This window comes from Girardinichthys multiradiatus, chromosome 8 (assembly GCF_021462225.1).
Source record: "Girardinichthys multiradiatus isolate DD_20200921_A chromosome 8, DD_fGirMul_XY1, whole genome shotgun sequence".
NCBI lineage: Eukaryota > Metazoa > Chordata > Actinopteri > Cyprinodontiformes > Goodeidae > Girardinichthys > Girardinichthys multiradiatus.
This window is the reverse complement of record NC_061801.1, coordinates 11,119,999-11,142,419: the sequence shown is the minus strand read 5'-3', so window position 1 is coordinate 11,142,419 and position 22,421 is coordinate 11,119,999. Positions and strand designations below refer to the sequence as shown.

Here is a 22,421-nt window from a genome sequence, read left to right as displayed (position 1 = left end):
TAGGACTAGGGTATGAATTGAGTTATTGTTAGGGTTAGGGTTAGGTATTAACTGGTTAGGGTTAGGGTTAGGGTTAGTGTTAGGGTCAGGGTTAGGCACTAAAAATCAAGGAAAATGAATGGAAGTCAATGGAAGTAACCGAAAAGTCCTCATAAAGATAGTAAAACACGGATGTGTGTGTGTGTGTGTGTGTGTGTGTGTGTGTGTGTGTGTGTGTGTGTGTGTGTGTGTGTGTGTGTGTGTGTGTGTGTGTGTGCGCTTGCAGGACTGAGAAATACTCAGCTGCCACAGCTCTAATGGAGAGGCCAGCACCACCATCCTATTGACAAATGACTTGTCAGTGGAGGGGAGGAGAAAGGGAGGAGAAGAGGAAAGAGGAGCAAAGCCAAATGATTGAATAGTTGTGCGGATGTTTGACCTCCTCCATGCCAGTGAATGTCCTTCACTAAGACTAAAGACAAAGGTGGGCAATAGGAGAAAGGAAGACGAGATGGTGCGAGGAGGGAACAGAAATATGGTAAGATTTTTAGGTGGGAGGTTCTTAATCCTGAATCAGCTCTTGACTTAGGTCAAGAAAGCTTAAGTTTTCAAGATTAAAAAGTTTACCTCTTTAAAAATGCAGAGAATGCTGCATGTTACAAACCAAAAAGAAAACAGTTTGTGAAGAGCTAGCAGAAATGACAAAAAATAGGAAGGAGATAGGAAGAGGAGCTGGAACAAATGAGCAGTTTGTTGCGATTCAGGCTGCCTTACGGGACTATCATTACCATACATCAGGACAATGAATGGGGCTTTCAGCAAGCGGTAATAAGAATTTGATAAATCATGAGCCGGGAATTAACTAGATGTCAAAACAATGAGAGCCCCCTGATAGATGCGGAGAGGATGATGGCATCAATTAGTCAGGGCAGAGGAGACGAGGGGGGGACGAGGGTAGGTGGGTTAAGGAAATGACCGACAGGGGAGCTGTGGAAAATAGAGAATAAGCATATAGAAGCAGAAGAAGAAACCATAAAGATGTAAAAGTACAGTAAATGCTACCAAAAATTTGCTAAATGTGTGAAATAAACGAGCAGAACAAGCTTGTGCGGAGACATAGCATATGAACAATGTTCTGCTGGGACAACCTCCATTCTGACTCGGCTGCTATTACATTGCCATCCACCTAGATATTATTTCGCATATCAGCCCCCCACCAGTGCTCACCTGTACAGAAACAGCCCTGCAAGATGATTTCACTGCATAAAAGAAGCTGCTTGCTTCTATCTGTTATTTTTATAAACGGTAAAAGCTGCAGAGTTGTCTGAGAGCAGCAATAAAACACAATATACAGTTCCACTATGAAGTTTACATACAGCGATTCTGAACATGTATGTTAGTGTTTTTGGCTTTTAAAAACATATTAAGTTTGAAAAAACTAGACTTGAGTGCATGAGTTAGTTCAAATTTTCTCCAACCGTTTTCTAGCCATCAACAAGGTCCTGGCTTTGTCTTTTGTCTTAAAAATGGAAGAGCTTACAAGGTGTGTTGTTTCCTGGATGTGGCCTCAATGCATAATCCACAATGTTTTTATAGAGTTGATGTCTTAGTGATTCAGGAAGCTTAACTTTAAACAGTTTTTTATCTATTTCATGACTACTTTTGATGTGTGTTTGGGTTCATTGTCCTGCAGGAACACACAACATGTCCAGCTTTCAGTGATCCAGCTGTTGATTTGAGGAAAAGTTGAACAATTTGGGCATCCCTGACAGCACAACAACATGATGCTATTAGGACCATACTTGACAGTTTATTCAGTGTTCCTGGGTTTGAAAGCCTCTTGTTTGTTCCTACAAATATTCTATCATTGTGGCTAAATTGCTCCAAACTTTGTTTTGTCTGATTGTAGAAAGTAAATCCCCAGAAAACATTTGTCCATGTGGGCAGCAGGAAATTGGAGCTGAACTTGAAGGTATTTGATCTTCGTCCTTGGTTGGTACCTTCTTAGTCCAAGTTGATGCTAAACAAATTTGTGTCAAACTCAGTCAAGTTTATGTGTCCTAAGAGACAATGATCCCATACACACATCAAAACTGCTTTTGGAACGGACAATAGATGCTAACTTTGGGCCTCTGGGTTGACTCTGACACCAATCCTGGTGTGTGGAGTGGTAGTTGTACAAACAGCCACCTTCCTTAATCATAAACTTCCTTGTGCCCTTCCTTTCTCTCTGCCTCCCTCTTTTATGTCCTACATTCTGCTATTTCTTTCTTGTGAGCTGCTTTCTCCTTCTTTGTTTCCTTCAATCTGCCCTCGTGTGAATTATTTCTTTCTCCCTTTTTGTCTTACAATCTTTGTGTCCTTCCTTTTTCTCTTCCTCTCTCCTCCATATCCTACCTTCTGTTCTTCTTTGCTTCCTTGTGTCCCTCCTTCTTTCCTCCTTGTATGCAATACTTCCTTTTATGTGTCTTTCCTGTTTTCAGGCCTCCCTCCTTTATACCTGTCCTGTTCTTCTGTTCTTCCTTCCTTCTTTCCACCTTTCTTCTGACTCATGTCTCTCCTTCTTTACCTCCTTTCTTCCGTGTGCCCCTACTTCTTTACTGCCTTATGCCTTTCCTTCCTTCCATCTGTATTTTCATCCTTGTGTCTTTCCTTTTTTTTCTCTTTGTGCCCAACTTCCTTCCTTCCTTCCTTCCTTCCTCCCTTCCTTCCTTCCTTCCTTCCTTCATTACTCCTTTCTCTAGAACCCATATTTAAATCCCTCCCACTGTAAGAAACTATCTGCCATAAACTGGAGTTTAACTTTATTATTTTTTGTTTTACTGACATTTCTGGAAAGTTGAGGCTGGAAAAGTCAAGAATTTTAATGGGAAAAATGTGAAGGAACCAACAAAGAAGATTTTACAACAGGTGCAACTTTGATTGACAAGTTTTTCATTAACATTTAACAAGATTGTCTGAGTCGTACTTCCCTTCCCTCACTCCTCTGCTCTCCTCCAGTCTGAGGGTGAGGGATGTGACAGGAGGATGTTTATTTAATGAGAGCAGTCTGGAGGGGGTAATGAAACCTACCCTAACACCATTAACAACCAGGCTTATCAGCTCCTGGGACACACGTCAGTGTGCTGCGGGCTTTTGTTCTATGGCTCGAGGCTGAGCGCCTACCCAAAGGGCAGATTAAGGATCCTCCAAGCACTGCTGACTCCGGTGTTGAGAAATTAAAAACTGACCACGAATCTGTGCTATGAAGTACCTCTATCAGCTTTCACTCTGCTCTTTAGAAAATGACATAAAGGAAGCTAGTTAGGTAGCCAGGCGTCCTATAGGCACATTAAGGAATCTGTAGTGTGTGTGTTTGTGTGTGTGTGTGTGTGTGTGTGTGTGTGCACTTGTTTTTGTTACCATGGAAGGCCCAAACGCAGGGAGCCCACCAACAAAGTGGGGCTCTGTGTCTTTGTGGGTTCCAAAATCCTGGACCCCACATGGGAAACCACTCTAAAGCAGCTTGGGATGCTCTCCTAACATGCCTCATGCTTTTTTTTCACTTACCCCACTTGGTAGCAATGATTGGAAAAGTGTGTGCACAGTGTGTTTGCTCAGTAGAGACCCCTTGTCTGTGGGAAGTGGTACTGCAAGTATACACACTACAGGAAGTGTGTATCATTGAGCCCGCCTGGTCCAACTTTTGACCAATAAGAGTGGCCGATATCCCAAGAAAATATGTAATTTCCTGAAGTTTCAGAAAGTGGTTTTTGTATAATTCCTGTTATAAAATATTATAACAGCACTAGGTATTACAACCAAATTAAAGATTTAAAGCAGGTAATTATTATTTTAGTAAGCATAGCAACTAAAACAATAGTGTAAACATTTGCATAAGCCCCTGTGATAATTCATTGTCATTTTCTTTATTAAAATTCCTATATTACAATTGTAATTAATCTACATGCTATTTAATGTTCATTACACTTTTGTGCTTTATAAAAAATACACTCATTCTTTAGACTTATTTAGAAAAAAAATATCTTGTGCATTTTTTATATTCTGGACATAAGAAAAATGAAGGTATAAATAAATAGTTATTTAATATTTTCAATCAGTTTACTTATTAGTTTAATCTGCAGGTTTGTTAGCTACAGGTATGTTAGCTTCAAGCGGCTAACAACGCCAGCTTTACGGCACTTTATACGTTTACAACATTTTTACGGCACTTCATAACGTGTGACGGCGCCAGGCTGAAACTGCTCTATGTGAGGAGGAAACGCTGCAAAGGAAGACGAGACGCTACTCAGAACCAAACACAACATACGTGGTGAGTAAATTTACAGCATGTAAATACTAAATACAAGAAACTGATGTGGAAATGCTTTTAATCCAGACTCCGAGGGGGTTGTACGCAATGATTTAGGCTTCCCATTCGGTATTTTGTCACTTCGGTGGCGTAAGGATTTCCCCTAAAAGTCCGGCGTTTTAACTTGTCATTCATTTTAGCTTACAGTGATTTTAAACACAGTGGTGTAAAAGGAAACAACAGAATGTATAGTTGCTCCGTGTTATATTCGGGGTGAATTCCATGTTTTAATATTCCATAACAGCCGATCCCAGAACCGGACTCTGGCCGTAGTTGCTCGCCGAAACTTCTTAAAAACTCGCCAAACACTTGTTAAAGCTCAGTGTTATGTCTGTGTGTCTCTGTATGTCTCGAGAGGTTTTTTTTACGTGAAAGAATGCTGCAGTTTAATAAAATAAGCATTTTGACGCGAATAAAACTATCAAGAACGCTAGCACTGTATGCTAAGAACGTTAGCATATGTTCACTTTTAAAACAGACTCATAATAAAAATGAGTTGGTAGCTCCTTGAAATTAAAATGAGTTATATTGGTAAAGCTATTGAAATAACTTCACTTAGGCTGTTGATATTGACATAACTATCATTTAATTCAGCAGCCACGTGACGTCATACGTTAGCGTAATAATAATACATATTTACAGGTGCCATTCAAAAGACAAAATGTCACCTTACAAATAAAGTAAACCATCAATAACAACAAACCAGACACAAACATCAAATGTAATGTCTGGATTTACAAAGAGTAAGCAGTCTTGATTAGATTGGTTGTAAGTCTGGATATAAACAGGGAGAGTCTCAGTGTTGCTGATGTTTGTGGCCCTGTCCACATGAAAACAGGTTTGGAACTATTTGTATTCTTGGTTGGGTATACATTTCTATCATCTATGACTTAATGTAGACATAGCCAGAAGGATTCAGAGTTTGGGAGCAGAGGTGGAGAAACCTCTGCTCCCCATGGTGCTGAAGTGAGAAGAGCTTGCACTGAGGTGCATAGAATAGGAGGATATGAGGAGGTGGCAACGTGAATCAGATCGGACTTTGTTTGCAAACAGAAGAATTCTGAATTCCACTCTGAATATGTATAAAGCTGCAGTAGAACTGGTGTGATGAAATAAAGATGTTCCAGTGATGATCTGAGCTGTGGAGCAAGCTACATCTTAGGTATACAGTTATGGTGGAGCTCGTAGCTGCCCCTTCACCCCTGGTGCTTCAAGTTTGGATGCAGCACTATGGCTTTGCTGGTCTGTGTTGGACATGTTACTTTTTAAAAACGCTAGTTATAGTTGCAAGTTATTCTCATATAATTGTCTCTTTGGTTGGGTTGGAGCACCCCTATTGGATAATGGTAGGGGAAATGCCACTTTTGAACTATTTAGAGTTTCTCCATCTAGTTTTCAGTCTGTGCATCCTAAACACCTACCCACTTAATTAAAGGGCTGTTTCAGGCCTTTTTTGGATTTGATAGGAACTGTGACTGGTTAAAAGTACCAAAGCTCAGCTTCCTTCTGGCAAACATTTTCATTAATATAGGCAGATTTTTTGAAAGAGATTATAGAAAAATATTCTGTGTTTTTTTTATTCACTCTTGTTCTCTTAGTTCTCCATCTGGCCAGTTTTATTCCTTCAGACTCCATACAGTGCATGATTACAAATCTTTTTAAATTAATATAGAGTGCTTATATATATTATAATGCTTATTAGTTGTCTGTGTCATGTTTAAAATTTTTTTTTTAGCGCCAAAAATGTCTAAAAGGAAGGCAAGAAAAAAGCCTGCTGATGAAGCAACCTTTTACATTCAATCTTCAAAGGACAAACCAGGATTAATGGAAAGATTTATTGATGATCACAAAGGTAAGAAACTCATTTTTGGACCATTTACCCAAGGATTGATTTATGTTTTTATAAAATGACATATAAAAAACAACCAAATTCATATTGGGTGTTGTATTTTTGATTTCTAAGGAAGAATTTAACATCATAAGATATTACCACATTTATATGGTTAATGGTTTATGTAAAAATTAAAAAATAATTCAATTTTTCCTAACCATTGTGTTTATTTAAAATGCCCTTGCAGGAAGGGGTGTGTTTGCTACCCAGCCCATTGAACAAGGAGATTTCGTCTTAGAATACAGGGGTCAACTTCTATCAGCAGATAAATGCCAAACAAGAAAGTACTCTGAAAAGGAGAGTACATTTCTCTTTGAGTTTGAATGGCAGAATCGTCACTGGTGGTATGTCCAAATATCTTCTATAGAGGAGTTATGAACTCTAAAACGAGACTGGAATTCAAGCCCCTTAATCAGTGATAGTCACTTAGAAGCAATATCTCAACAACACATCATACATGTACTATTGAAAAATTATTTGTTTTGTGTGGCTGTCAAAAAGACATTCAATCTGCCTCACAACTTTGTCTTTTGAAATAGGTTTTTATATAGGTTTTTATTTCTGTAAGCATACTTTTATTTTACTGAAAGACTAGTTATATTATGCAAAATGTTTGATGTCTTTTATTTCTCTCCTAGCATTGATGCTTCAATAGAGGATGGCTCTCTGGGAAGATTAGTGAACGACAACCACAAGTCTCCAAACTGCAACATGAAAAAAATAATAGTAAATGATCAACCCCATTTGTGCCTGTTTGCCATCAAAAAAATAGAAATAGGAACTGAAATTGATTACAACTATGGTGATTCTAAATGGCCATGGCGTGAAAAAGTAAGTTAATAAAATCAAGTATGCAAGTTGAAATATTAATTAGGTATACAAAATCTTAATTTTTGTCTCTTGAATGACTCTCAGGCTCCTACTGCTGTAGCTGAGCCAGCCAGAACCTCGTGGGACTCTTTCCCTGATGACAGCATCACACAGGATGCCAGCCTACAGGTAACATTCAGTTAGACTTTGTTGTGAGAAATAAATTTTGGAGACCTGCTCTCATTCCCTTAGTTTACATGCTTGTTAGTTTAGCTTGTGTTGGGAAGCTATTTTTTAGTCAGAAGGTACCATAAACAGCATTCAGCCAGTCAACTGATCACATGTTTTTAATGGTTCTCCTCATGGAGCCCAAACAAGCCAGTGGCATACACACCTTCAGATGGATTGTTGAAACGTGCTTCCATGAGGGGTCCAACCAGGCCAGTCACTAACACACGCATAACAGTAATGGATTTCTGAAATGTGCCTCCTTGTGGGGCCCTCCCGTGTGGATCTAAGCTTTTGTTATATTTCTAGATCATAGTTGTAGTACCTGACATTATGGAAGCACATTATATTACAGCTATAATTCTGCACATCTTCAACAGCTAAACTGTCAGGCTGAAGGATGCTCCACTACATCCATAAAGATGCTTTTATAGGACCTGATTAGAAATCCAGAACTGACTGGAACACTTGTAGTTAGAAGTGCTCTTTTGGTTTTGGGGACTATCTTTACAGGTCTTGAGTCTGTCATTTATGTTATCTGTATGATGTTAGTAAGTTATTTGTGGTTTTAATTCCAGGTGACAGGCTCGCAGTCATCTACTGCTGTAGCTGAGCCAGCCAGAACCTCGTGGGACTCTTTCCCTGATGACAGCATCACACAGGATGCCAGCCTACAGGTAACATTCAGTTAGACTTTGTTGTGAGAAATAAACTTTGGAGACCTGCTCTCATTCCCTTAGTTTACATGCTTGTTAGTTTAGCTTGTGTTGGGAAGCTATTTTTTAGTCAGAAGGTACCATAAACAGCATTCAGCCAGTCATCTGATCACATGTTTTTAATGGTTCTCCTCATGGAGCCCAAACAAGCCAGTGGCATACACACCTTCAGATGGATTGTTGAAACGTGCTTCCATGTGGGGTCCAACCAGGCCAGTCACTTACACACGCATAACAGTAATGGATTTCTGAAATGTGCCTCCTTGTGGGGCCCTCCCGTGTGGATCTAAGCTTTTGTTATATTTCTAGATCATAGTTGTAGTACCTGACATTATGGAAGCACATTATATTAACATTCATTTAGACTTGTGAGAAATAAACTTTGGAGACCTATTTTTGTTCACTTAGTTTACATGCTTGTCCCCGTAGATTGCTTTTAGTTGAGAAGCTGTTATTTAGTCAGAATTTGGTTTTATTTAATTTGTTAAGCTGATGTGTAAGGAAGGAATCCATGATTGGTGTGTACCCTTTTGCTGATTGTAAAGTAGGATACCTTAAACAGCGTTCAACCCATTTGTTTTTGTTGTAAGAAGTAATCTTTGGAGCCTTTTACTTGTTCTCTCGGTAACAATTTCTTTGCATTGTATGTGTCCTTGTGGGGACCATTGATCCAAGGTTTTGACATATTTTCGATCATATTTGCAGCACCGGTCATTTATCAGTTAAGGCAGTCAATAGAAACTTCAGTTATTTACAGCAAATAAATTCCAGTGTTTTACAGTCATGCACTACATCATTAGCTTACATATACTGTAACCACACATTTCTTTTCATCATCCCCATATAGCTATCAATCATCAAAGGAGTGTCTCTAGTGGACTACTCAGACAGTGATGATGATTCCCAAAAAGACGTCTCTGCACCTCTACAAAAGCAAATAAAAAGAACAACAATAATGGTAAAGACATACAATTATTTTTAAAATCTAAAAAGTCACAAGAAACTAATTTATTTTTTTTAATAACTGTGTGTCTGCACGTACAATCACAGGAATTGAATAATTATAGCTTGATATAATCTTTTAACAGATGAATAAAGTTCCAAGTTTTTCTGATGCTATCTACAATTCAAGTAATGACTGTATGGAAGGCCCTTCAACCTCATTCGCAATGGATTCACAAAGGCCTATAAGAGGAACTTACTTCTCTGTAAGCCTCATGAATTAATGTCATTTAAAGAGTAATACCAGAGTAGACTTTTGATATGATTGCTTAAAATGAAAGGCGTTCATTGCTATAGCATGTTTTACTAATTTTCTTGTTCTTGTTGCTTGTTCATCTTGTTCAGTTGACAACTTTTTTTTTTAAATTGCCCAAATCTTTGCATATATGTCTTTTATTTTCTTAAAATTTGATATTTTCCTTAACATTGCATTTTACTTTATCTGTTTGGATCTAAATTTACTCAAAACAAGAGTATATTAAACTTGACCAAGCACTCTCATACAGGTGCATTTATAAAAATTAGAATATTGCTCAAAAGTGCAACATTTCTTGCCAGTCATTTCAAAAAGTGAAACAATTGTTTTATAGATTTATTGCACATTGAGTAGAATATTTCAAGCTTTTATTTCTTGTAATTTAGACAATTATGGCTTTCAGGTAAAGAGAGCTCAGAATTTTGTTTCTCAGAATATTAGAATATCACATTAGACCAACCAAAAAGGATGTTTTAAGCTCTACTGTCAAGTTTCTCAACAGTATGTCCATTTCCATGCACTAAGAATCTGGTTGGGCTCCTCTTGCATGAATGATTGCATCAATGCACCGTGACATAGAGTCCATCAGCCTGTGGTTTTGCATAGCTGTAATGGAAGCCCAGATTGCTTTGATAGTTGCCTTTAGGTCATCTGCCTTTTTAGGTCTGATGTCTCTCATCTTGCGCTTGACAACATCCCATAGATTTTCTATGGGGTTAAAGGTCAGGGGAGTTTGCTGGCCAATCAAGAACAGGAATACCATAGTCATTGGACTAGGTTCTGGTACTTTTGGCAGTGTGGGCAGGTGCCAAGTCCTCCTGGAAAACAAACCCAGCATCTCCATACAGCTTGTCAGCAGAGAGAACTTTGTCAGAGAACAAACTCTAGAACTCCCTGCTAGATGGCTGCATTGGCTATGAACTTCAGACCCAGTGGACCAGAACCAGCAGATAACATGGCACCCCAAACCATCACTGACTATGGAAACTTCACATTGGACTTAAAACAACTTGGATTATGTGCCTCTTCATTCTTCCTCCAGTGTCTGCAACCTTGATTTCCAAATGAAATGCAGAATTTACTTTCAGCTGAAAACAGGACTCTGGACCATTGAGCAACAGTCGAGTTCCTGTGCCTAGGTGAGATGATTTGGATGTTGTCTCTGGTTCTGGAGTGGCTTGACACCAGGAATGCGACGTTTATAGCCCATGTCTAGTATTCATTTGTGTGCTGGCTCTTGATGCTCCAGCCTCAGCCCACTCATTGTCAACCTTGACAACCCCCTCAAGGCTGCTGTTCTCGCTGTTGTTTTTGCATCTTTTACCAAACTTCTTTTTTCACACTCAATTTTCTGTTACTGTGCTTTGATCCAGAACTCTGTGCGCAAATTGCTTTTAGCAATGAACTTTTGTGGCTTCCCCTCCTTGTAAAGGGTGTAGATGACTGTCTTCTGGCCATCTGTGAAGTTAGCAGTCTTCCCCGTGATTGTATCTCTACTGACCCAGAGTGAAAGACGGTTTGAAGGATCAGAACACCTTTGTAGACGTTTGGAATTAATTAGCTGATTAAGGTGTGAAACAATGAGTTTCCAATAATTAACTTCCTCACAGTATTCTGAATTTGGGGTTTACTAGTAAGCCATAATCATCAAAATTATGGGAAACAAGGACGTGGAATATATCACTCTGTGATAATTCTATATGAGATATGAGTTCCATTTTCTGAGATGACTGGCAAAAAATACACTGCTCAAACAAATAAAGGGAACACTTAAACAACACAATATAACTCCAAATGAATCAAACATATGTAAAATCATACTGTCCACCTAGGAAGCAACACTGATGTTGTTGTGCTCTTGTGCAAATGAAATAGACAACAGGGGGAAATCTTTGGCGATTAGCAAGACACACTCAATAAAGGAGTGGTTCTGCAGGTGGGGACCACAGGCCACTTCTCAGTATCTACGCTTTCAGGCTGATGTTTTGGTCACTTTTGAATGTTGGTGGTGCTTTCACACTCGTGGTAGCATGAGACGGACTCTACAACCCACACAAGTGGCTCAGGTAGTGCAGCTCATCCAGGATGGCTCATCAATGCCAGCTGTGGCAAGGTTTGCTGTGTCTGTCAGCGTAGTGTCCAGAGCCTGGAGGCGCTACCAGGAGTCAGGTCAGTACACCAGGAGACGTGGAGGAGGCCGTAGGAGGGCAACAACCCAGCAGCAGGACCGCTACCTACGCCTTTGTGCAAGGAGGAACAGGAGAAGCACTGCCAGAGCCCTGCAAAATGACCTCCAGCAGGCCACCAATGTGCATGTGTCTGCACAAACGGTTAGAAACCGACTCCATGAGGATGGTATGAGGGCCCGACGTCCACAAATTGGGGTTGTGCTCACAGCCCAACACCGTGCAGGACACTTGGCATTTGTCAGAGAACACCAGGATTGGCAAATTTGCCACTGGTGCCCTGTGGTCTTCACAGATGAAAGCAGGTTCCCACTGAGCACATGTGACAGACGTCACATGTCTGGAGACACCGTGGAGAGCAATCTGCTGCCTGCAACATCCTTCAGCATGACCGGTTTGGCAGTGCATCAGTAATGGTGTGGGGTGGGATTTCTTTGGAGGGTGGCATGGCCTTCCATGGGCTCGCCAGAGGTAGCCTGATTGCCTTTAGGTACCGAGATGAGATCCTCAGACCCCTTGCGAGACCATATGCTGGTGCGGTTGGCCCTGGGTTCCTCCTAATGCAGGACAATGCTAGACCTCATGTGGCTGGAGTGTGTCAGCAGTTCCTGCAAGATTAAGACATTGAAGCTATGGACTGGCCCGCCAGTTCCCCAGACCTGAATTCGATTGAGCACATCTGGGACATCATGTCTCGCTCCATCCACCAACGTTGTACCACAGACTGTACAGGAGTTGGCGGATGCTTTAGTCCAGGTCAGGGAGGAGATCCCTCAGGAGACCATCCACCGTCTCATCAGGAGCATGCCCAGGCGTTGTAGGGAGGTCATACAGGCACGTGGAGGTCACACACAATACTGAGCCTCATTTTGACTTGTTTTAAGGACATTACATCAAAGTTGGATCAGCCTGTAGTGTGTTTTTCCACTTTAATTTTGTGTGTGACTCCAAATCCAGGCCTCCATTGATTAATAAATTTGATTTCCACTGAAGATTTTTGTGTGATTTTGTTGTCAGCACATTCAACTTTCTACAGAACAAAGTATTAAATGAGAATATTTCATTCATTCAGATATAGGATGTTAGTTGAGTGTTCCCTTTATTTTTTTGAGCAGTGTATTTCACTTCAATGCAATTTTCTTGTTTTTTGAGATGTATCTGTAGAGTTAACATCTGTGTTTTCAAGGTGGATTTTAAATCAAGGCCTGATTTTCTTTTTAATTAATTCTAATAGAGGAAGAAATACTAACTTCTTCCTTCTCCTCTTTCTCTAAATGATTCAGAGGAGCTTTGCAGGGTTAGATGAGGCAAGTGAAGACAGTGAAGATGAATATATTCCAGAAACCACTGGAGAAAGCACAGACAGTGAAGCCAGTGTGGAATTAAGTCTGGAAAAAGGTCCGAAGGATAAAACTATGTCATTTAGTCAAAATAGAAGCAAGTTTTGCAGGCAGAGTAAGAGTGAGTCCAGTCAGACTAGAAACTTTGAAAGTCATGATTCCAGAGCCACTACATATAAAGATGAAAGGGCCCCCCTGGAGGAAGAATCTGTTTATGTTGCTCCTGTTTTGAAGAAGGAAGATGGATCCAGGACCTATAATAAGAAACACCACTGTGTGTATTGTGGAGTATTTGTTCAAAAAATGTCAAGACATCTATTGCGCAGACACATGGATAAAATAGAGGTTGCAAAAGCCTACAGTTTGCCAAAAAACTCAAAACAAAGACGACTCCAGTTGGATTATTTGCGAAATAAGGGAAACTTTGAGCACAACACTGAAGTTATGGAAAGTAACCAAGGCAAGCTCATTGCGTGGAAACAACCAAAGAAGAAAACAGAAGGGGAAATATTCAAACATTGTTTGTACTGCTATGGACTGTTCAAAAAAAAGGCAATGTGGCGACATTTCCAGTCCTGCAAATTCAAGCCTCAAGATAAGTCTTTGAAAAAGGGGAAAACAAGAGTTCAAGCATTGTGTGCATTTGCTGAACCAGTTCCACCAGAGTTCAGTGATTCATACTGGAGGTTTCTAAGTGAGATGCATCAAGATGAGATTACAGTTGCATGTAAGAAGGATCAATGCATACTAGATTTTGGATACAGATTGTTCCACAAGAATGAGAGGGTAGTCAGCCAGCACCAATACATCCGTCAAAAGCTAAGAGAGCTTGGCAGACTGCTACTTGAGGCAAGAAATATTGCTTCTGTGAAGAGTATTAAAGATCTCATAAAGCCTGAAAAATATGTTACAGTTGTCGCTGCTGCAAGACGTCTAGCTGGATTCAGTGAAGAAAGTGGCAACTATCAACGACCATCTCTCGCTCGAAAAGTTGGTCACGACATGCATTCTTTAGCCATGTTCATTAAGACGGAAGGACTGAAGATGAAGGATAAGGAAGCTGTGCAAAACGCAGAGGAGTTTGCACAACTGTATCAAGAAAGTTGGAAATATGATATTGCAAGCCAAGCTTTAACCCAGCTTGAACAGAAAAAGTGGAATGCACCTCTACTGTTACCTTTCACACACGATGTCCAGATTCTTCACAACCATTTGTTAGAAAGACAGCAGGAATGTTTACATGCCTTGAAAGAAGAGGCCTCACAGTCCAGCTGGAAGGATCTTGCCAAAGTGACTCTGGCACAAGTAATCCTTTTCAACCGTCGACGAGCTGGGGAGGTTTCCAGGATGCATTTGTCAGTTTACTTATCAAAGGACACATCAGAAACACACGAGGATGTTAACCTGGCCCTCACAGCACTTGAACAAAAGCTCTGCAACTATTTTGTCCGGATAACCATTGTGGGAAAAAGAGGAAGAAAAGTTCCTGTTCTGCTGGGTCCAATGATGAAGGAATCCCTTGATGCTCTTACTGGAAGGCGGGAAGAATGTGGAGTCCTGGAAGAAAATCAATACCTGTTTGCGTTGCCGAATTCTGTCCATTACCTCAGAGGTTCAGACTGTATAAGGCAGTTTGTGAGTGAGTGCAGTGGCCTCAAAAACCCTACAGCACTCACCTCAACAAAGCTCAGGAAACACATTGCAACATTGTCAACAGTTTTGAACCTGAAGACTACAGAACTTGACCAGTTGGCAGATTTCCTTGGGCATAATGTTGCTGTTCACAGGAAGCACTATCGCCTTCCAGAGGGTACCATACAGTTAGCAAAAATAAGCAAAGTTCTCCTTGCAATGGAACAAGGACGGCTAGGAGAGTATAAAGGGAAGAGTCTGGATGAAATCCACCTTGATGTCAACGGTATTAACATTTAACACTTTAATGCAAGGGAAATTGAAGTTGCTAACCTTGGTATTTAAGAATAGATTAATGAAATGAGATATTTATGGAGGAGGGCATGTTTTATTGTTAAGGATGAATAAACATCATATTAGTTGAAAATGGTATCATTTAGGCTTTACATAAAAATGTTGGCTTATTCTGATTTGATTTGAGGCAAAAAAAAAAAAAAATTAAAAGGTGCTATTTAGGTACTTTTTATGGTTTCCTATCTTTTGTGGAATTGGTTCTTGAGTGTTTTATTAGTTCTATTAAACAAATCTCTTCAAATTTATCTCATTACCATATTAGAAACTCTTGACATGGATGGTTCTTCACAAGAGAAAGGTATGAATTTGTTTATTTTTTCTATACCGCAATAATCTCTGTAGTTTTAAATACACTAGATGACTGCATGTTAATGTTGTTTTAATTAAAATTTCATTAAATTGAAAACATCCAAGATAGGACTGATGTAGGGAAATTTCATGCCATAATTTTATTTAAGCTCTGTCATAAAAAAAGTACAAATATTAATTTTTGTATCTACAGGTACATTCAAAACTTTCAGATATAATGAAATGTATTGATATGATGCATTCAAAAAGTTCAATATTTTTGGCGATTCATTACAAAAATTGAAACTGATATTGGGTATTCATTACACAGTGAAATATTTCAACCCTGTGTTTTTGTAATTTCATAGTTATGGCTAACATAATAAAAAAGCTAAAATTCAGTGTTTCAGAAAATTTTTATATTAAATTACAACAATTATAAACAATATTTTGTAATGTATAATGGGAGCCCAGGTGTCTTTTAGAGCCACTTTCAGGTCATCTGCATGGTTACTTCTGGTGTCCCTCATCTTTCTCTTGACAAAACAACTTAGATTTTTAGGCTTAGGTGGGGCCAGTTTTCTGGCCAATCAAGCACAGCAACACTGTGGTCAATGGACCAACTTTTGGCAGTGAGAGCTGGTGCCAAGTCCTGTGGGAAAGTGACATCAGTATCTAAATAAAGCTTGTCAACAAGGGGATGTGTGAAGTGGTCTAAATATCATACTAGATTGCTGACTGGACTTCAGAAAACACATTGGACCAGAATCAGCAGATGTCACTAATAGGGATTCCACTCTTCCTCCAGACTCTGGAAGCTTGAAAGGAAATGCTAATTTAATGTTTTTATGAAAAGATGATTTTAGACAGTGGTCCAGTTCATATTCTCATGCATAGTTGGTAAACTGTTGTTTTGGCACTAGCGCTGGTGTTTAGTTGTATTATAAAAGGAATTACTTTTTTTACCAGTTAAGGTTGAAAACCTGTCTAATTACTTCTTTGTAAACCTCATATTAAGAAGAGCATATTAAAATCAACATTAAATGAAATTACCTTTTACTTTGGATTATCAAAAAAGTGGCCTGGTTTGGTAAAACTCTTAATTTATGGCCTCTTACTGTTGAATTTGGTCAGTCACAATAAGTCATTAACTAAATAATTAATGAACAATAAAGAGTTAGTAGTCCAAAAATATGTAGCCTACAAATTGACAGCTACGGGTTAGTTTGTTTTATAAAATAAAATGTTACTGAAAACATTTATAGGAAAATACAATTTCTTAGCACTACTGCCAGCTAACATTTTTCAATTATATCATAATGTCTTATTCAGCTTTGTGGCAAGTGGCTCATTCACACAAGTCTCTTTGCCATATACATTATGAAGAGCACTGATATCCCTGGAAACCTATATTACTCCTGATTTCCTGTCAATTAGGATGACCTAAGATATGGATTAAAGCAATAGTTAATTTTACTTTTTTTTTTTTTGCTTGTTGGTGTATTGTTAATTCTGACTTTTGAAAACAATTCTTCTTTCATGTACATAGTTGATATGCCTGACGGAACTGAGAATGGCACCAATTTATCCTCACAAGAAGGTAAAATGTTCACATAATAAAGAAAGCGGTTAAACAAAAAAGGGCCACTTTTCTCTGAATTAAACACATTTTACAACCTGAGTTCTATATACAAACGTGGACAAAATTGTTGGTACCCCTCGGTTAATGAAAGAAAAACCAACAAAGGTCACAGAAATAACTTAAATCTGACAAAGGTTATAATGAATAAATATTCTATGAAAATGAGCACATGAAAGTCAGACACTGCTTTCAAACATCCTTCAACAGAATTATTTAAAAAAATAAACTCATGAAACAGGCCTGGACCAAAACGATGGAACCCTTAACTTAATATTTTGTTGCTCAACCTTTTGAAGCAATCACTGCAATCAAAGGATTCCTATAACTGTCAGTGAGACTTCTGTCCCTCTCAGAAGGTATTTTAGCCCACTCCTCATGAGCAAACTGCTCCAGTTGTCTCATTTTTGAAGGGCACCTTTTCCAGACGGCATGTTTCAGCACCTTCCAAATATGCTTAATAGGATTTAGGTAAGGGCTCATAGAAGGCCACTTCAGAATAGTCCAATGTTTTCCTCTATCTGTGTTTTTTGGGTTATTATCCTGTTGCAAGACCCATGACCTGCGACTGAGACCAAGCTTTCTGACACTGGCCAGCACATTTATCTCTAGAATCCCGATAGTCTTGAGATTTCATTATACCTGCACAGATTCAAGATACCCTGTGCCAGATGCAGCAAAGTAGCCCCAGAACATAACAGACTCCTCCATGTTTCACAGTAGGGACAGTGTTCTTTTCTTCATATGCTTAAATTTTTCCATCTGCAAACATAGAGCTGATGTGCCTTGCCAGAAAGTATAGTTTTTGTCTCATCTGTCCATAGGACATTGTCCCACAAGCTTTGTGGCTTGTCAACATGTAGTTTGGCAAATTCCAGTCTGGCTTTTTTATGATTTTTCAAAGATGGTGTTCTCCTTGGTCGTCTCCCATTAAGTCCACTTTGCCTCAAACAACGTTGGATGGTGCAATCTGACACTGATGTTCCTTGAGCTTTAAGTTCACCTTTAATCTCTTTAGAAGTTTTTCTGGGCTCTTTTGTTACCATTTGTATTATCAGTCTCTTTGTTTTGTCATAAATTTTCCTCCTGTGGCCATGTCCAGGGAGGTTGGCTACAGTCCCATGGATCTTAAATTTCTGAATATGTGCAACTGTAGTCATAACATGAAGCTGCTTGGAGATGGTCTTATAACCTTTACCTTTACCATGCTTGTCTATAATTTTCTTCCTAATCTCCTGAGACAACGCTTTCCTTCGCTTCCTCTGATCCATGTTGAGTGTGGTACACACCATGTCACCAAATAGCACAGTGACTACCTGTAACCCTATATATAGGCCCACTGACTGATTACAAGAATGTAGACACCTGTGATGTTAATTAATGGACACACCTCGATTTAACACGTCCCTTTGGTCACATTATTTTCAGGGGTACCATCATTTTTGTCCAGGCCTGTTTCATGACTTTATTTGTTTAAATAATTCTGTTGAAGCATGTTTGAAAAGCATTGTCTGACTTTAATTTGTTCATTTTCATATAATTTTTTATTTATGATTAACTTTGTCAGATTCAAGTTATTTTTGTGACCATTGTGGGTTTTTCTTTCATTAACTGAGGCGTCCACGTGCGTACATGAACTGTTAAAGTACTGTAGATCATTGAAAGTTTAAACAGTTTTTTTATGTTCCTAAAATTAATATTTCAGAAGATCCAGAAGCTTCTGAAGAGACACCTTGTATCCCCACATCCAGTGGCTTAAGTCAGGAAAACTTGACCAAAAAGAAAGGTGAGCTTGTAAAACTGCAGTTTGGGGTTAGTACTCTTCTTCAACATTGATTTTTATTCATTTTTTTTTAATACCACCACTTTTAACTAATATTACAAGTCCATTACATTTATATCTGATCCTGCCTAGTATTTACTAACATCCAAATTTGATTCAAACAAGATTGGTTCTACAGGACTTGATTGTAATAAATAACTCTTTATGAACACAAGTGTAAATAGAAGGTTTTTTGGTTTTTTTTCTTTAGTTCGCTGTTGATATCTATGCCCTTGATCAGCGTGTTTGCTGTTCTAATAAGATGAGTTTAACCTGTTCTTTTCTGTACTTCAAAGTCACAAATTCAGATGGGCTGATGCCAGAAGTCAACGAAGTGACCTCTTGTACCCCCACCTCTAGCAGCCAAAGTAACGAAAGGTCTGCCAAAAAGAGTGGTGAGTTTGGAGTAATCCTCTTCAATACATAACTTCATCATGATTGCTTTTAAATGGTCCAATTATTACTACAGTATCAATATTCTAATTATCCTCACATTTACTGCTTACTAAGATTTAAATGACCGAAGCAAAATGTATTAACCACTTGACTTTTTTTACTTAGACATGTCAGGTCTAAACTTTTGAATTTTGTCGTAAAATGCAAATTAATGCGCCCCTTCTCAGGTGGGTTTCACGTCATTGTTAAATTGGATTATTTGTGAGATGTTCGTTTCCATCTATTATTAAATAGGGGTAATGTACATGACACATCTACCTCAAGACAGAAAAAAATCTTTGCATCAAATTTACCTGTTGGCAAATTTGCATATCGATGATGTGCTCTCCTGGTGGAGTTTGACTGCCTGTACCAGCAGTGACACTGACTGATTAATATCCCAGAAATAAACTGATTTACTTGTTTTTTTACTGTAGGCTCATTACTATTGACAAAGATAGTTGAATTATTAAAATATCTCATTTAAATGATATTGTGGGATTATTGTACATAAAGTGAATGTATCCTCTGTGCAGTTTTGTTCTAATGAAGTTGTAAACTAAATTGTGCTCTTTTTATGCCCTTAGGTAAAGAAAAAGTTGTGAAAAGAAGCTGGACCCCAGAGGAATGTGCTGCTGTAAATAAACATTTAAGGAAGTACATATTGACAAATCAGGTTCCTGGTAAGCTTGACTGTGAGAGATGCATTGCTGCAGAACCACAAGCACTGAGTAAAAGAGACTGGAGAGCAGTTAAGTACTTTGTCAAAAACAGAATAACCACCATGAGGAGAAAATATGAGTGACAGAGCTTCCCTGAACAGAGGTAGAAACACATGGCTGGTCCTGTTTCACCAGTTCTTTACTATTTGTTTGTAATTTTTATGGACAAAGTTCAAACAAAGTATATTTCAGTTTATTGATACATGTTCTGAGGAAGAAATATGGGAAATGTTTAAATGGCACATTCAGTGCTAAAATGTTGAAATAAAACATGTGCAGCTCAAAATAAAGTTCCTTTATTCAGTGGCTACATTTGTAATGTGTCCATTTTAAATTTTGACTCAAGCAGTTCATGATTAATAGTAAATCATGTGTATTTTATAGTTGGCTAAAATGAAGATTGTAAATATATAAAAAATTGACCTGTATGCCTAAACAAATGGAAGAATATTAAGGCTGTGACTAGGAAAAATGCACCACAATCGAATAATGACAGATGTACTTAAGAATGCACATTTCAATATATATCTAGTCTATTAAGCCAGATGAAAGGATTAATAACACTAACAAAATTTTAAGGTTTTTTCCCATTAAACAATCAAGTCTTGACAAATGCATGTTTGGGTTAGATTAGGGTTGGGATTGAATTTGATAGATCCTAATTTAAAGATAAAGCAAATCTTTATGAAGGCCTAACAAGAGTTAAATGTTAAAAGCAAGCCCCATAACTGGCTAAAAAAATTATGTGTGTAAAGATGGACCTCTTAACGTTCGAACATTAAAAGCAAGCCCCATAACTGACTAAAAATCAAACGTGTGTGAAGGTGGGTCCTGCAAAGTATGAATGTTAGAAACTGGCCCCACATGTGATTGAAAAACAGACATGTAAAATAAAGTTTGAAATTTTGCATATTGAACGTGACTTTTAATATGTAGATTTTTTTTGGGATCTGCCTGATTTTTTTCATAGTTCTAGGACCACTAGAATGGGTGGACCCCACAACCCAGTCAACTACTTGCGGTCCTGCTGTGGGAGTTTAACAAGGATGTGTGTGTGTGTGTGTGTGTGTGTGTGTGTGTTAGAGTGTGTGAGCTGGTCGTTTTGTTACCTGACCACACAGACACCATCAATCTCCCTTTATGTCAGGGTAATTGATGCTGATGGATGAACTACTCTTTGTCTAACACAAGGACAGACAGGCCACAAGCCTCCACACATGCAGGAAGTCTATGTGCATGTATGGCAAGATCAAAAAGAAACAATTAAGATGTCTTTATACTCTGTCTATGCATGTTTCCTGTCCATGTTCAAACTGAAGTTTCACTCTGGTGCCATTTTTTCCTCCATTGAATCCCACAATGTTCTCTGAAAGGCTCATTTTCTGTGCATCACACCGGAGCAAAGCTGCTGATGGCCACACAAAAGCCATGTAAATGAGCTGTGCGAAGGGCCATCAGTCATAATGCCAGATGCGCTCGCCTATTATTATTTATGGCCATAATTGGCCCATGTTTCCTCAGGCAATGACTGTGCCCTGATGGATCTGATGATGACTCCGCTCAGCCCAACCATTAGGAAGCAGTCTGAAGGCAGGCAGAAAGGGAGGAGGGGTGCGGGGTGGTTGCGTGTATCATTGAACTAGAAAGGCCATGTTAAATGATGCAGTGTAGCAGCTGAGTTTCACAAAAGGAGATCCACTACAACAGGATATGAAGATTATGAAAGTATGAACTCTGTTTTTATGAGTTCAGTACAGAGATATTCCAGATGTCAACTTTTTACTCAATAACCAAGATTCATCAGACATTTCCATTGACTCGTGGATCACAAGTTTGGAATAATGAGATTGCAGATAAGAGTTTGTTTTCTCAGTTGAGGGACCATAGATGTAGTCAGAGTTGGCCCAAAGCATGAGCAAAATAAGCAGTAAACTAATCCATAAACTGTTGTTTAGCTGTAAACTGTAAAATCTGTAATGTTGGATGCACAATGCACAAAAACTCAAACATGGTTTTTACAGATCAACCTAAAATGCTACATACCCCTGTCAGATTTAGGTTTAAAGTTATCTTTTAATGTCACCAATATGTTTCCTTGACTGGAAGTAATATTAAAGTTTTGGAGTGCTGATTTAAATCTGTTTGAGAATGTGTGACGCTAATGATCAGAGTGACACCAGGGGGCCTTCCAACCTCAAATACTTGCATTTATATTTTCTTTATCAAAGATAATTAGTCAAAACACCAGTGGAAACGTGCAGGAAGGGTTCTGAGTCATGTAATGTCAGTAAAGATTTTTAAGTTAATATTGAGAATGCCATTTTTAAATAAATTTCAATAAAAGAGCAGTGATTTACTTCAGAACTGAGACTGCTTTCAGATTGTTTAATTATTTCCTGAAAGATGCTTCTCTCACTTCCCATCAGACACAAAAGTCTTAGTTGAATGAAAGATATTTTTACATCTAAATCAGCCATGGGTATGAAACGCCTAAGTGTGAATACAATGGAGATATTACTGGAGGTGTGATGATCGACTAGGGTGGAAAGTCCCCAAATCAAATTCTCAAAAAACCTTCTTCTGGCTCTGAATCAATTGAAGAAATACCAAGGAGTATTTTCTTTTTTTTTAGTTATTTTCTTCCCAATGAGGAAAACTAGAAAGTAAAATGGTATCTGTTTGTTTCGAGCACTTCTTTGAGGTTGATTTTTATTGTTATGTTTCTCATCATGGGCATCTTCCATCTCAGCTGACAAATAAATGTCTTTTT

At 38.6% G+C, this 22,421-nt stretch overlaps 1 protein-coding gene across 6 annotated transcripts; it reads left to right on the top strand.

Moving 5' to 3' along the window:
- The first annotated feature begins 3,346 nt into the window (after positions 1 to 3,346).
- LOC124872897 (N-lysine methyltransferase KMT5A-A-like) lies at positions 3,347 to 19,959 on the top strand. 6 transcript variants are annotated; one of them, XM_047373324.1, is made up of 12 exons: positions 3,347 to 4,291; positions 6,066 to 6,182; positions 6,409 to 6,565; positions 6,860 to 7,052; positions 7,137 to 7,220; positions 8,823 to 8,933; positions 9,064 to 9,183; positions 15,008 to 15,043; positions 16,583 to 16,633; positions 18,378 to 18,458; positions 18,791 to 18,889; positions 19,517 to 19,959. In XM_047373324.1, exons 2-10 carry the CDS (start codon positions 6,074 to 6,076, stop codon positions 18,429 to 18,431), a joined length of 915 nt encoding a protein of 304 aa, XP_047229280.1. In that variant the 5' UTR covers positions 3,347 to 4,291; positions 6,066 to 6,073; the 3' UTR covers positions 18,432 to 18,458; positions 18,791 to 18,889; positions 19,517 to 19,959. The 6 variants fall into 6 exon arrangements, with proteins under 6 accessions (XP_047229280.1, XP_047229279.1, XP_047229281.1 ...); XM_047373323.1 differs by lacking the exon at positions 3,347 to 4,291 and having other exon boundaries at positions 4,300 to 6,182; XM_047373325.1 differs by lacking the exons at positions 3,347 to 4,291; positions 9,064 to 9,183 and having other exon boundaries at positions 4,300 to 6,182.
- The last annotated feature ends 2,462 nt before the right edge of the window (positions 19,960 to 22,421 follow it).